This window comes from Epinephelus moara, chromosome 1, assembly GCF_006386435.1.
Source record: "Epinephelus moara isolate mb chromosome 1, YSFRI_EMoa_1.0, whole genome shotgun sequence".
Taxonomy (NCBI): Eukaryota; Metazoa; Chordata; class Actinopteri; order Perciformes; family Serranidae; genus Epinephelus; species Epinephelus moara.
The window spans coordinates 46,432,291-46,447,576 of record NC_065506.1 but is presented as its reverse complement, the minus strand read 5'-3'; the positions used below and the strand labels follow the sequence as shown (position 1 = coordinate 46,447,576).

Below are 15,286 nucleotides of genomic sequence, written 5' to 3'. Positions count from 1 at the left end.
CTGTGTTTTGCCTGTTTGGCAAATGAATCACACTTAAAATACGAGTGTAGGGAGGTAAACACAGAGTCTGTAATCATAACTGTACACAGGTGTACAAAAAGGCTCTTTTAAGACTCTTCACAGCTCCATATTACATCTCAGACCTGCTAGTCCCTTATGAGCCTCTGCGTAGTCTGAGATCCTCGGGCAGAGGTCCTCTGTTTGTTCCAGAGTCCAGACTGAAGACTAAAGGGGACAGAGCTTTTGCAACCAGGGCCCCGAGGCTCTGGAATGACCTGCCCGAGGATATAAGGCTGTCTGAATCACTGGGTTTATTTAAGTCTCTCCTAAAAACGTACTTCTATTGGAAAGCATATCCTGACTTCATCTGAGCTGTCTGTCTATGTTATTGCTTTTACTTCCCATTTATTATCCTGATTTTACTTTTGGCCTTCTTTATTTTATCTTTTACTTTAGTGACATTTAATGATTACATTTGCTTTATTCTCCTTGTGTTTTAAACATGTTTCATTTTACTCTACAGCACTTTGCAACTGTGTTTTAAAAGGTGCTATATAAATAAAGTTTATTATTATTATCAATATTATAAACAGAGTGATCACACTTGAAGGTATATTACACAGGATCGTTGGTTACTGTTGCAAACACACTTGCTGGCAAAGTGAAAAAACAAAGCCAGCTCCAGATTCACCCTCGTTTGGCATTTCACCGTGCTATATTTGTGTTTTTTCAGCGCTGTGTCTCTTGGATGTCTGCTGTGTACGGACTGGCACCTGGTCGCTACCTTTTTATAAAAATGCTGTGAGGATACACGCACACAAACGTCCTGAACACAGAAAATAAAAAGAAAATAAATAAATACAGGCAGAGGGCAGAGTCTCTGCAGAAAATGTGCCACTACACACTAAGAGTAGGGCTGCAACGATTAGTCGACTAATCGATGACGAATCGACTATTAAAATAATCGGTGACTATTTTAGCAGGCGACTAATTCAGCTGTCAGTTGACTAACTCAGTTTGAGTCATTTTTCAGAGAGTAGTACTATAAAAGTACCCCAAAATACTCTTATTGCAGCTTCTTACGTTCAGATATTGGCAGCTTTACACACTCTCCCATGACGGTGAACTAAAACCCTTTGGCGTGAGTATGAAACAAGACATTAGATGACATAATTTTGGGGTTTGGGAAAGACAGACCGACATTTTTCAACATTTTAACACATTTTTCGATAAAATGATTAGTCGACTAATCGAAGAAATAATTGACAGATTAGTCGACAATGAAAATAATCATTAGTTGCAGCCCTAACTGAAAGTGGGTCATAAGTGATGATTGAGAGGGATTACTTCTATATGAGTCTTTATATTGTTTTTAGGAAACCCTGCATGGTATACCTTTAATGGATAGTGAAAAGACAACCAGATGGCGGGGGGGAGGAAGACAACACAAGAACAGAAAGAAAAGGATATGACGTAAGGTGCACTGGGTTATTTACACGATATTATCTGATGTGTTTTATTAACATGATATCAGTATTTCACTTTCCAATATCACGTTTATTGTCAATACTGCTATATCGGGACACCATAATTTACAATGTGCAGAGAGAGACCCGTCTCTTTCGCTTTCTTAAGTCAACTTTATTTATGCAGCACTTATGTAGTACAAAAGTTTGAGTGATAAAAGCAATAAAATAACAATGACAGTAATGACGCCATAATCTTTACTGTCATTATTGTACCTATAGCACAGTGTTTTTACAGTAACAGCAAAAAAGACAATCACATTACGCACAGTTAAAGGCTGGTGAGTAAAAGTGTGTTTTAAGTTGACTTTTGAAAGTCTCAATGGAGGGGGAGAATCAGAGGGTGGAGGAAGAAAATTCCAGAGTTCTGGGGCAGCGATAGCCCTGTCCCTGTAACACCTAGTCCTGGATCTTAGGACAGACGTAAGAGGAGAGGGGAGCTCTATGATGTCAGAGGGGGCGAGGCCGTTTAACACTTCGTAGACAAACATCAGAATCTTAAAATGTATCATGTAGCTAATAGACAAACTGTGTTAGGAGGCAAGAGTAGGGGTAATGTGCTCCCTCTTTTTTGACCTCGTTACAACTCTTGCTGCTGCATTTTGGACTAGCTGAGGACGTGATAAACACGACTGAATAATACAACACACTGCAAGAGTTGAAGTGGGAGGATATAAAGGCGTTGATGACTTTCTCCGGGTCAGAAGTACAGAGAATTGATCTGAGTTTGGAAATGATGTGCAGCTGCATGAAACTTAATTTTACTACTTGACTGATTTGTCTGTCAAACTTCAACTCTGAATCAAACAGAACTCCAAGATTTAACAGAGAGGATTAAATGGCCAAGATGAGGAGAAATAATGCTGTTGTCCAAATAAAATAACTTGAGTTTCCATCTCATTGAGCTGGAGAAAGTCTGAAGTCATCAACTCAGATCATAATCAGATGAAACAGTAAAACTAGGCAGCATTGATCAGATATAAACCAAGACTCTGTTGCTGTGTTGCCTGTTTGTTGCCTAAAATGTCTTCAGAGACGTATTTTAGTGCTCTGTTTTCTGTTATATGAGCATTTGTGAAGGAGGCGGCTGCCATATTGTTTCCTGTACTGTAAAAAACTGCAAAACTAAGCAGGGCTGATCAAATATGAACAAAGATTCTGTCACTGTGTTGCCTATTTCTTGCCTCAAATGTTTTCAGAAACATATTTGAGCTCACTGTTTAACTGTCATTCAAGTTCATTTGTCACCAGCTGGCGGCCATATTGTTTCCTGTGTCAAGAAGGCCAAGCTGCGTTATTATGTCACCCACCAGTGTGAGCGTTTATTGGTCCAGTGCGATGCAGTGTGATCTGGTAGTTGTTGGTTTTATACCTCTTGGGCAAAAGCCAATTTCTGCAGCCTTTTCTCTCTGTTCCCTCTGGTCATGTGGCACCAATTTCAAAAGAATTTGTGTCTTTATACTGCATAGACAGCTCAGTGTAATGAAAAAATCAACATTAAAAAAATGAGTCTTTATTTTAAACTAGGAATATGAAACTGTGAGGCTAAATCAGCTTTGGGGAGCTGTCATGTCACATTTTAATGTAGATAAATTCCTCCCAGCTACTTTTGTGGAGGATTTACAGCTTCTCTCCCCGAAAGTTTAACGTGTTCAAATGACTCTCTGTAACTTTCATTTACATCCTTCATGCTGGTACTCCTTTTACATCTGGTTACAGGGTGCATCAGTGGATGTATTCAAACCAGTCATCATATCACTGAGCACTTCCTGCTCACTGATGTCCTGTGATACAGCTCGCCAACACCCTGTCCACACTGGCAATATGTGAAACAATAGAGGTTAGACAGCAGTGATCTTCTGTTTTGTAGCTTTTAGGATGAAGGATTGTAACAGTTACTCACCGAGGCAGAGGCTGGAAGTGATCATACGGCATCACCTCTTTGAATCCATCACTGGAGGAGACAAAATATCACAACACACTGTGAGTTTATGAGACTGTTATGTCAGACAGCAGCTGTAGTCACGTGGTCATAAGAATCTTGACAAAGCATATGTGATAACTGTGCGCCCACACAGAGCGCTCATTAAGAGCACTCTGGCCTTCAAGGTTATGATGAAGTGGTGGAGGAGTGTCAAGAGAAAACGCTTTGTGCTGCTGATTTAGCATTTCTGCTCTTTAGCCTACTGATTAAATCCTCCATTGATCCGGCCCGTCATAAAAGAAGCACTGTGATGAGCTCAGAAGATAATCAGCTGTTTCATACTGGTGCTTTTTCTGGCAGGTGTGAAAATTGTAATGAGTCGACTCAGCCTGCAAATCTGAGCTCTACCCGATCAGATCGATCCAAAAAAACCCTGTTGGGGGGGTAACAGGGATAAACCAGAGTGTAACCAGTCAGGCTGCTGCATATTGTTATGAACAAAGTCCTGTCAAAGAGTCCTTCTGCAAACGCTTTTTTTGATCTTTATTCTAATACCATTACAAGGCTTGTGTGAAAGTAACACAAAGGTATTGCTTTATATTGTGAGTCTGTGTGTGTCATCACAGCAAAATGTGATCCTGGTGACACATATTGTTGCGGGACCTACCACAGAAGAAGTTTTGAGTTTTTTGCCAGGTGTTTATATGTTGCCACCCCCAGTTTATGCCCCTGGTGGCTGGTGCACATTCTTTTTAAGTTGCAGATTGATGTATTGCGGCTGGAGTGATCCCATCACCAGATGGTTTCAAGTTAAAAGTAAGTTTTTGTAATGCTTTGGCTTAAAATACACAGTTTTGGGGAACACAGTCTCCACTGGAATAGCAGCAATGTCTCGTTAAAAACAATTGCTTTTCACAGCATTATCCCTGCTGACAGGTCGCTGCAAAACACCCACATTTGGAGCCTAAAAATCAGTTGGAAATGGAAATACAGCAATGACTCGCTAAAACACAACTGGTTTGTTGTTTTCGTTTGTTTTTGTTAACATTTTTCACTCATCTCACTTTGAGCTAACCTAATACATAACATTATCCTTCCTGATGCCTGTGCATGTTGCTCTTAAAGGAAATGACCACTTTAGAATGAAAATACAGACAGTACTTACTGACCCTCATGCTGACAAGAAGTCCAGTGTGGTTTTTTAATCCACAAAACTCGTTCAGGGTATCAGAGGATAACAGCTAGCCGGATTTTTCCATATACTTGAAGTGCATGGAACCCACGTCCAAAATCAATTTGGAAATGTAATAAAACCCCGCTAATGCATTTCAAAAACATCAGAACGGCTAGTCCGTCGTAATCGCGAGACTCGAGAACGTCTCTGAACGTTCTTGAGTCTCGCACGAGTTGCCATGTAAACACAGCACGCCTGCAGGCTAACTGACCACGGTGAGAAATTATGCTATAAAAGTGGAGTAAATTATGTCTTTTCAAGTCAATTTTGTATGCCGCAGCTTCAGGGCACTTGGATTACGACGGAGGAGCCATTCTGACATTTTTGAAATGCATTAGCGGAGTTTTATTACATTTGCACTTCAAGTGTATGGAAAAATCTGGCTAGCTGTTATCCTCCGATACCCTGAACGAGTTTTGTGGATTAAAAAACTACACAAAACTACACCCGCAAATCAGCTGTTTTTGCGGGTACCCGTCGGGTTTTTAAAAAAACATTTTTTATCAGCTGTTTTTGCGGGTACCCGTCGGGTTTTTAAAAAAACATTTTTTCCCGGGTTCGGATCTGGGTGGAAAAAATAACATGCGGGTCGGATCGCGGGTTTTAGATAAACACATCAGTCATTAGTTCGGTAAACTACAGATAACTATCTTGGTCATTATTTACTCTCTGAGGATCGCCTCCGCTATTTCGCAACGGTCATTGGTTCAGCTGTTTACACGCGTTTCACCATTTAATAACACAATTTGTGATTGGACGACAGAATCAACATGGCTGCCACCGTCTAACAAGCGCCGCTTCCAAAACAGTAAATAATTATTTAGGTATTTGAGAAATAAGTGGATAAAATGCACAACTATCACTTTATAATGTTTCTGAAGTGTTTCCCTGATGGATTACTTCTCTCCTCGATGGATTTTAAAAACACGTGACGGCTCGTAAATGCTGAACGTCGCTCTGGACAGAAAGTAAGTCTGTTATTACACATGTAAAGTTCCTTTACATAGATTAAAAGTTTAAAAGCATTAAACATAACAAACGAGTGCTTTTACACTTGTATGGGAGAAGAACACAGAGGGTTGATGATGGAGCTGAAGTCAGGTTTTTATTGTGAGAGCTGCTTCATTCAGGTCGTTGTTTACTTACTGGCACCTTAACTGTGGCGATATGCTGTTCAATATTCAGCCAATATGACCCAAAATGATTACTTTAAATCCGGGTTACGGGTCAGGCTGCGGGTCGTGTTTCAACGGGTCGGACCGGGTTGCGGTACTAATTGGCCTGATGCGCGGGTTTGCGGTTCGGGTGCGGGTTTGTATGTCGCCGGGTTGGGTCGGGGCGGATCTTGAAAACTGGACCCATGCAGGACTCTGCACTGGACTTCTTGTCGGCATGAGGGTGAGTAAGTACTGTCTGTATTTTCATTCTAAAGTGGTCATTTCCTTTAAAGCTTTTTTCTGCCCAAATTAGCACATATATGCAGGTTGTTTAAACACGGGAAAACTTGCTAAACATAGGCGACAGACTCCTTTCCCATTGCCAGCAGACCAGAGCTGTGTACACGGCTCTGCAGTAGTATGTCTTTATTCTTTTACTGGTGCATCAATTTAATCTCATGGTCATGAAGGCAGCAGCAGTAGCATGATGTAAGTGGGTTTTTTGTCCACTAACAAAGTGGCTTTAGTTTTCGCTAACCATATTAAGGAGCACTTAACACATCCAGCCAGGAATCACAGATGAAAAGTTGACTTTTAGAAACTCTGGTACAATTCTGGTCATGTTCAGTTATGAGCATTGTCGCTTTCAAGTTAGAATGAAAGCAGTTGGCCATTACTTCACAATCAACTTTGTACAGGGTGGTTGACACGGAATTATTATGGCAGCCATAGTGTGGTCTGATGGTGGCACAAGGGGAAAGACTGCGATGTCCTCATTGAGCCTAAGGAACAACTTGCTGTTACTCTGAAAATAGGTGCGTGAAGCTTTGTTAAAACTTTGTTTGAGCTGTTTTAGAGCAAGCAACACTTTGCTTAGCCTGTTCACTGATGCATGGAGCAGGTTAGGAGATCCTCATTGGGAAAACTGAAACAATCTGATGTTGCTTGTTTGCACTGCGTCAGTACAAAGAGGTGCAATGGTGTCAATATGTCACTGAAATGTTGTTATTTGTGACGTCAGCGCTGTAAAATCCAACTTGTAATGATCCTACCTCTCTAGGCAGGGGTCCATGTTACACTCCTTGAGTTTTGGAGTGGGTTTGGTATTTTCAGGATAGCTGTTACAGTGATGATCCGGCAGGGTTTGGTTGGATCGGATGTCTGTGCACTCTGCAGAGTTCAGCTGATAGCCTGGGGGAGGAGAGCAGACGCAGGCTCAACAGATGAATCACAATATACAAAAGCTGAGGATCAATAAAATCTAAAACAGTGTTAATTCAATACTCAAACACGAAGACACATGTTTACAGATACTGTCAGCTGACTGACGGTCACCTCACCTCCTCCACAGGTGACCGAGCAGGGGAAGAAGTCAGTCTCTCTCCACTGGTACCTGATTGGCTGGTAGAAAAGAAACTGGACAACGGTGTCCTTGGAGCCTCCGTACTTCATCTGCACAACATGAAGAGTGAATGAACAGTAGAAAAGAGCATTGTTATGTTGAGTAGTGTTAGAGGAGATCAGGGGACACAGTAGGAGAGGAAAGAAAGGCAGAGTTGAGCTCAGTAAAGAATCACACTAAACAGAATCAAGGAGCAGAATGTTAAATACTGTGCAGGACTGTCACTGTTGGTCAACGACGTGCTCGCCACTGAAAGTGAAAGTAAAAGCTAACCCCACATTGTTATAACACTGGTAGGCAAACAGTTCTGACAGAGTTCACCTTAATTTTATCATTCCTGTCACTAAAGATTCACTTTATTGTCACCTGCTTTCAGCTCCAGTATGAATTCAACACTAGAACAAGCACCGGCCTCATCAGTCCAAGGTTAGACAGGGTGTTATATATTCCAGTCACATTACAGCTTTTATTTCTGCCCTCCATTCAGCACTGTAAGACTTCAATGTACACACCTGATGTACAACAATACAACAAACAAAAGCATGTAAATAAATTAAAGATAAGAAACAAGCACAGAAGGTAAAAGCAGGTCTGTTGAATTAGTTTTACGCAGAGATTTTAAAACAGACACAAGTCTAAAATGCTGGCCTGATCTCCTCAAGCAGATTCTTCCAAAACCTCAGAACCATGAAGGCGAAGACAAAGTCACCTTAAAGGATTTTTCAACGTGGACCCTATCTGGCTGTGTAAATTGGTCAAAGAGGCTGATGTGGACAACCATTTTCTAAATTGGTGCAGTATTGAGGGAGTGGGCAGTGGCCGGCAGCTGCAGGACAGGCTGCAATGGAAGCACATGGAGCAATTGAACTTTGTTACTGTATGTCCATTAAAAGTAGTTATTTTCACCACAGACGGGCTCAGATTGTTATTATAAGTGTCTGAAGTGTCTCTTTACCTTTCACTTATATCACGAGATGTCACTTGTTGCAGGAAAACAACAATGGGAATGTGTGTGAGTTCTGGAGAGAGTATAATAACCAGAGTAGTTTACAGTAAACATAGTTTGGTATTATCTTAAAGGGATAGTGCACCCAAAAACGAAACTTCAGCCATTATCTACTCACCCATATGCCGATGGAGGCTCAGGTGAAGTTTTAGAGTGCTCACAACACTTGCAGAGATCCAAGGGGAGAGGAGGTAGCAACACAACTCCACCTAATGGAGGCTGACGGCGCCCCAGATGCAAACGTCCAAAAACACATAATTGAAACCACAAAATATCTCCATACTGCTNCCTTGGCATATGGGTGAGTAGATAATGGCTGAATTTTCATTTTTGGGTGCACTATCCCTTTAATGATATTCAGTGTCATAGATGATTATTTACCTGATTTCAATCATGTGAATGAGGCTTTGAACTTGATTGTCACCTGTATTTATGTGAGCTGGAGTATACAGACGAAGAGCAGATGAGGAGAGAAGGAGGGAAAAAAAGCAGCAGAGGGTGAGCCAGCAGCAAAGCCATGAAGCCGAGAGACTGATGGTGTCTCTGTCCCACCGCTTCCACCAGTCAGCTGATTATGGCGCTTCCTCTCCTAGTCAGCCAATTAAACTTTGCCATGATCTCCCTCAGCCATTCATATCATTACTGCCAAACATTAAATCTGTTCTCCTCTCTGCTGCTGTCAGCTGTCATTTTCGCAAAATCGTCACACCCTCCTCCACAGCGTTCACCTCCAGTCACCTTCTCCAGAGCCCAGGACGGGCACATCAAAAGCCCACTCCTCTTCACATCTACATCCTCAGTCAGCTCCCTCTTCATCTCATCACCACCATTACCACCCTCCTGGAATATATATGACATCATGATGGGGTCTAATCGCCAAAGACTTTTTATGTTTCTCATACTTACGTGCACATGTACATAAACATTATTTTCTCTCAGAACAAGTCTCTCTTTATTGAAATAAATATGGGTGTCTACTGAATTCAGAGACCTGAGCCTCACTGTTGAAATTAGGTAAATACAAATCTTTTAGACAACACTAAAATACATTTTCTATAAACTACTCTGGTTGTTATACTCTTTCCAGAACTCACACACATTTCCATTGTTGTTTTCCTGCAACAAGTGACATTTCGTCATATTTCAGAACGAGCCTTCCACTTAACGAGGCAGTAACAAACAGACTGGATCAAGTGAAAGGTAAAGAGACACTTCAGACACTTACAATAACAATCTGAGCCTGTCAGTGCTGAAAATAATCACTTTAAATGAGCACACAGTGATGATGTGTAGCTGCCCCGTGTGCTTCCACTGCAACCTGTCCCGCGGCTGCTGCCCGCTCATCAAGTACTGGACCAATTTCAAAAATTGTTGTTCACATCAGTCTCTGTGACTGTTGCTAAAATCACATATCTGCTGTCATAAAATCCTGTGGTTGGTTTGTTTTCTTTGACACCAAAAAGAACTGCACCAGAATCCGTTTGGAAGCAGACCGAGATCCACCTTTTCGACTGGTCTCGGTTCAGCTGGTTGGTCCGCACCAGCGTTCCCTTGACAGCTTTCACACCAGCCCAAATGAACCGCACTAACCACGCAAACTGACCTCATTCATTATACATGAACCAAACAGGTTAGGTGTGACAGCACCTTCAGCAGACAGGAAATTAACTGTTCCTGTTTCTTGCTGCGTCGCACTCACCTGTGTGTTACATGTGCTAATCACAGCCTCGATGTGTTGCTACATTTTTAAGGAGCGCATGTCAACAACAGTGTTATTATTTCTGTTCTTTGGTTTCACAAAGAGCTCAGAGAGAAATAACTGATGGTAAGCATTATGAGGAGGTTATTATTAGACTGCAAATCAACTGCATGTTATAATTGATCACTAACACACAGAGAGGATGAGAAGAAGGCGTCTTGTTGGCTATCGTCATGATCTGGACACTTTTCTTTTTAATGACTTAATGAACAGACACAGTCGGATACAACGACGGCAGTTTTAACAGCTTTGTAATCAGGCAAAATACCCTCACTGATGTGCATATGTGTTACCATGGTTACATGTATGCACTGCAAAGTCTTAGGGCTGCTGTGGAACTGCGCCTACTTAGGGCAACAAAGAAGTTCGTCTCAGGTGCGTCGCTGCAATAGACAAACAAGAAAGGACGGTAGAAGAGCACTGATGATAGTCAAGGACTGAAACGTTTGCTGCTGCCTATACAGTATTGACTTTTTAGGATTTTTTGCACTTTGAGCATGTTTTTTGTGCAGGGATGTCTTAAATAGACCTCAGTCTGTGGACCTCTTTGATGCTTTCTATCCCAGTTACATTGGTGTGTGGGTATCTCCTCTACCGTCCTTGTATGTATGAGCATAAATAGGTTTTGGGATATATATGTGGCCTTTATCAGGATCAACTATGAGATCACAGACAGATTTTATTGGTTTAGCTGTTGAAATTATGATAAAATCACATATCTGCTTTCATAAAATCCCATGGTTGCTTTGTTTTCTTTCACACCACAAACAAACTGCACCAGAGTCCATTTGGAAGTAGGTGCAGTCCGTGTTTGAGTGGTCTCAGTTTGGCTGTTTGGTCCGCACCAGGGTTGGAATGACAGCTTTCACACCCACACAAACAAACCGTACTAACCGCACAAATGGCCCTGAGTTCGCTTTAACTGAACCAAACGCACAAATGGCCCTGAGTTCGCTTTAACTGAACCAAACAGTATAGATGTGACGGCACCCCGAGAATCATGTCCTAATGTTTGTCAAAGACGATAAGCAAAACCTTAAACTACAACGTCAAATACACAGTAATGTGATCTCTCATCCTGATTCTCATTAGAATCAATCAATTCAATCAAGTTTATTTATAAAGCCCAATATCAAAAATCACAATTTGCCTCACAGGGCTTTACAGCATACGACATCCCTCTGTCCTTTGGACCCTCACAGCAGATAAGGAAAAACTCCCCCAAAAAACCCTTTAACAGGGAAGAAATGGTAGAAACCTCAGGAAGAGCAACTGAGGAGGGATCCCTCTTCCAGGACGGACAGACGTGCAATAGATGTTGTCAGAACAGATTAACATGATAAATTACAAGTAATCCCTGTAGAAGCCCTGCTGTAGCATTTATTGAACAATTATCTGAAGGTGGGAAAGAGGTAAACGAAGTAGTGGCTGTATTTTGGGCAGCAGCGGTGATCTAAGAATCAAAGTCACAGTCAAATGTTACTCTGAGTTTACTGGCTGATGATTTGACACAAACTAAAATCTTTCAATCTTTCATGTCACCTTTCAGCTTTTTCAGACAGTCAAAGAATTGCACTTCCATAATTCAAAGAGCAGAGAGCTGCCTTAGTAAAATAAGCTCTGTCCAGCAGCTGCTCTTTTCCTTTTGATGATGTAATTGACGTGTAAGTCATTCATCACAACTTTGAAGCTTCGGCCTTGTGGACCAAACTACTGAATGTGTTTTCTGACCTTTCAAACACAGAATGTAATGTGTCATATTTATCACCAACTAACTGTAATGACATAAAGCATATCCAGTGTCATAACACACCATATAGTGACAAGGACGAAAAGGACTGAGTCAAATTAGAAATAATAGTAAACATCAAACCCAACAGTACAGCACCAAGACATTAATCTGCAAAATTCTGCCCTCCAGCACGCATGGCACATCCAGACGCTGCTGTTACAACATCTACCCACATCAGCGCGTCCCAATCCATGGTGGCAGCTGTGACATAATTCTAAACTGTTAAGCATGTGCACAGACAAGCTGTGTTTGAATTGCATCCAGACAGAAGGTCTTATTCAAATGTGTCTCTTATATCCACTTGAGATTTGTGGAGTGTGAAGCTGCAGCAGGCTGAGTGGATGTTGGGAGTCGAAGCTCTGGCTTCAACATAAACTGGACAAATCCTTTTACATCTGCATCAGATAAAACTGTTGGCAATCAAGGATTTGGATCAGACTTCTAACACTGTATCTATTGAATAAATCAGCAGTATCAACACAGATACTGACTCGCTGATAATCACATAGAAGCTACTTTTGGTTAAATAACTGAAGTCGTCTGATGGGAATAAGATGCTGTAACTGCTCTTGGTGCATTAGGCTGCCGTCCAATCCTGCATGAAACAACATAATGACACTGCTTCCATGTTAAAGGATGATTTATTCTAGTTAGTCTGTCTCTTGATACTTTCCAACTTCCCTCCCCTGTCTCTCACCAGCCCACTCACTTAAAACAAACTCCTGCACACCACAGTTTCGCACACATTCATTTACTTGTGGCGGGCCGCCACAGTTACAACATCTGCCGCCATGTTTAGATTCCTATTTTTGAAGCTGGAATATTCATTAGGTGCACCGTTGGAACATATATATATACCGTTTGGTTATTATTTGCTCCACAGACAGAAGGCACAGACGGAGGAGCAGTGAAAGTGAAACTTTCATCTCAACAGCTGCTCCTCTCATCCATCGATCTGATCTGATGGTATCGACTGATCAATTATCCACCACATGACTTAAAACTCCTGCTGCTGCTGCTGCTGAAGGAAAAAAAAGAGAGGGTAACGGCTGCGGCCTGCGGGAAGGCGGGGCTGGATGTCTAGCCCTGCTCACAAAGGTCCAGCCCCGTCCAACAATCCCAAATATAGAAATCCTCCCCAAGTTACTCCACCTCTCTCTTCCCATCTTCCCTCTCGGCAAAAAGACCAAGCGGGAAAGTCATGTCGGTAAGTGAAATTACGTTGCTACAATAAATGCAATAAATGAAAAGCTTTATTCACATCTCATGGCGCTTTTGTTGCTGTATATTGTTGTTGTATAACTTTAGGGTATCTTGGTAGGTTAATGGTCAACATTTAGCTTGTGTGGTAACATTATCCTACGCGACCATAGCATCAGCGTTGTTAGCATTAGCGTTAGCGTTGTTGTAACTCTAATTTAGCTGTGTGTGTGTGTGTGTGTGTGTGTGTGTGTGTGTGTGCTTAGATCGGGCCCAAAAAATTCAGACCAGTCCGGCCCGAGCCCGTGCACGTTATGTCCGGGACCGGCCCGGCCTGTCCAATTACCTGTAATTATGGGCCCAAGCCCGATTTAAACCCGACATTTTTCAATAAGTTGGCTGTTATAAGTAACGCTAAGGACACACCGAGTTAGTGCCGCGCTTGACTGTCCACACAGGCAGCACATTTTGCCGAGGTTGTCCTGAGCGATGGAGATGTGGCAATACTGACCCTCTCCTTGGTGTGTCACCACTTCAAAGAAGTGGTGTCAACAGAGCACTTCAGAAGAAAAGCTCATTTCATGTGGCTTAACAGTAATATTTAGAAACACAAAACGTATGTTATAAATAAACTGCACTTTTTTCCAAGTTAGATGAATTGGTCAAAATTGTTTTACAGGTGTTGCAACTTGGAGCAAGTTCACTGAAAGGTACCGAGCAGAGTTTCGCAACATGTATTCCCTGGAAACGTGCAGAGAGTGCAACGAGACCCATAAAAACTGCATCCCAGGTAAGCAAAATGTTAATATGATAGCTATTTTTGTTATTACCTCCCAGAGATTGCAGTAGAGAACTGTTTCTTATCAATAAATGAAGTTGTTGTAGGTAAGTGAGAATATACTGCTAAAACCCCATCAGTCCATTTCCATGGGCATCCATAATTTGCAGTAATAATTCATGCAACAGTAAAATAATAGAAATATGGAAACACTCGTAACCCTTCAAAACTGACATAAGCAAACATTGCAATTATGAGTAATGAGATTCAAGAGACCCATCAAATAGAAAAAATGAAGTGGGGCCTCAAATAAGTACTGTTAATTAATAAATCCTTTATTTACCCACAGGCTACGCAGGAAAGGGGAAAAGAGGGGAGCTGCGGGGAATTTACTCAGATGATTCTCACCCGGGCTTTTGCTCAAAGTTTTGCCAAATGTGTGCAGGCATTCCTGAGTAAAGACTCTTTGATCGGTCAGTGACTATTTTTATCTCAATACAATTTTTAAAGCTCTCATATTCTTTGATTTTATTTTTTAGAAATGTTCATTTTAGTTACTTTGAAGACAGAATGACTACAAGCTATCAGTTATATTCTCAACAAATACTTATCCTTCCTCTATTTCTTCCAGATTGAGTAAATGTGTTCATGACTAAATCAATAACTTTAGTTATCATTGACAAACATTCTACTTTTGTATCCAAATTGAGTGACATGTTCTGCTTTCCTTTTAGGAGTGACAGAGAAGTTCAGTCAGATGGTCATGTTTTGTTTTGCTTGAATAAATTGTTGAAATAAAAAAATGTTCTTTAGTCATTTATCTCTAGACATCTGTAGTAAGATGCAGCAGATGATTTATCAGTCTGTGGTGGCAAGTGTGTTTTATGCTGCAGTCTGGGGAGGCAGCATCAGACACAAGGATGCAAGGCAGCTGGGTAAACTACTTGGTGGTAGAGAGATGTACACTGAAGATGTGAGAGGCCATTCAGAACAACCACCAGGATCATTCACTTGATAACATCTTGATGGATCAAAAAAAAAAAAAAAAGCAGTGGTGGACGTCTCCCCTTTCTTCACTGCAGGATGAAAAGATAATAATTGTACATTTTTTGCAGGGAAATGGCTTGGTCTGCATGGAGGCTGCACCCATATTATAATTTTTTGCCCGACCTACTGCTAACTATTGCTTCCATAATTTGTTCAGAAGAGTCTGTTCATTGTTGCTAAATAATAGAACAACTTTTCCTTTGGTAATGATTTGCATTATTTGCTATCACTGACACTTGTTCACTCATTATGATATTCCATTAAATGGGTTGCATTTTTTTTTTTTTTTTTATCATTTATTTAACCTTATTTAACCAGCCAAAGTCAACTGAGAACCACTGTCCTTGATTACCTGGACACAAGTCCCAAAATACACTCCACACAAACACAGTACACATACAGTACTGAAGGCTAGTATGATACATCAAGACATAGGACATGACATAGCACAGTATAGGTGA

The 15,286-nt window shown here is 41.3% G+C and overlaps 1 protein-coding gene and 2 long non-coding RNA genes across 3 annotated transcripts in view; 2 read left to right on the top strand and 1 right to left on the bottom strand.

The window, feature by feature from the left end:
* Positions 1-15,286, bottom strand: part of adamtsl3 (ADAMTS-like 3) — a 313,154-nt gene that overhangs the window by 67,543 nt on the left and 230,325 nt on the right. The window contains exons 10-12 of the mRNA XM_050052262.1: positions 7,182-7,293; positions 6,894-7,032; positions 3,430-3,480 (exon numbers count right to left, since the gene is read on the bottom strand). Of these exons, the coding sequence (XP_049908219.1) occupies positions 3,430-3,480; positions 6,894-7,032; positions 7,182-7,293 (302 nt within the window). The remainder of the gene's footprint in view (positions 1-3,429; positions 3,481-6,893; positions 7,033-7,181; positions 7,294-15,286) is intronic.
* The window catches only part of LOC126395578 (uncharacterized), a 280,183-nt gene that overhangs the window by 248,928 nt on the left and 15,969 nt on the right, over positions 1-15,286 (top strand). The gene's annotated exons all lie outside the window — the stretch shown is intronic.
* On the top strand, positions 12,967-13,771 carry LOC126395582 (uncharacterized). Its single transcript, XR_007570466.1, has 3 exons — positions 12,967-13,007; positions 13,459-13,594; positions 13,680-13,771. It is a non-coding gene; the product is annotated as an uncharacterized LOC126395582 (long non-coding RNA).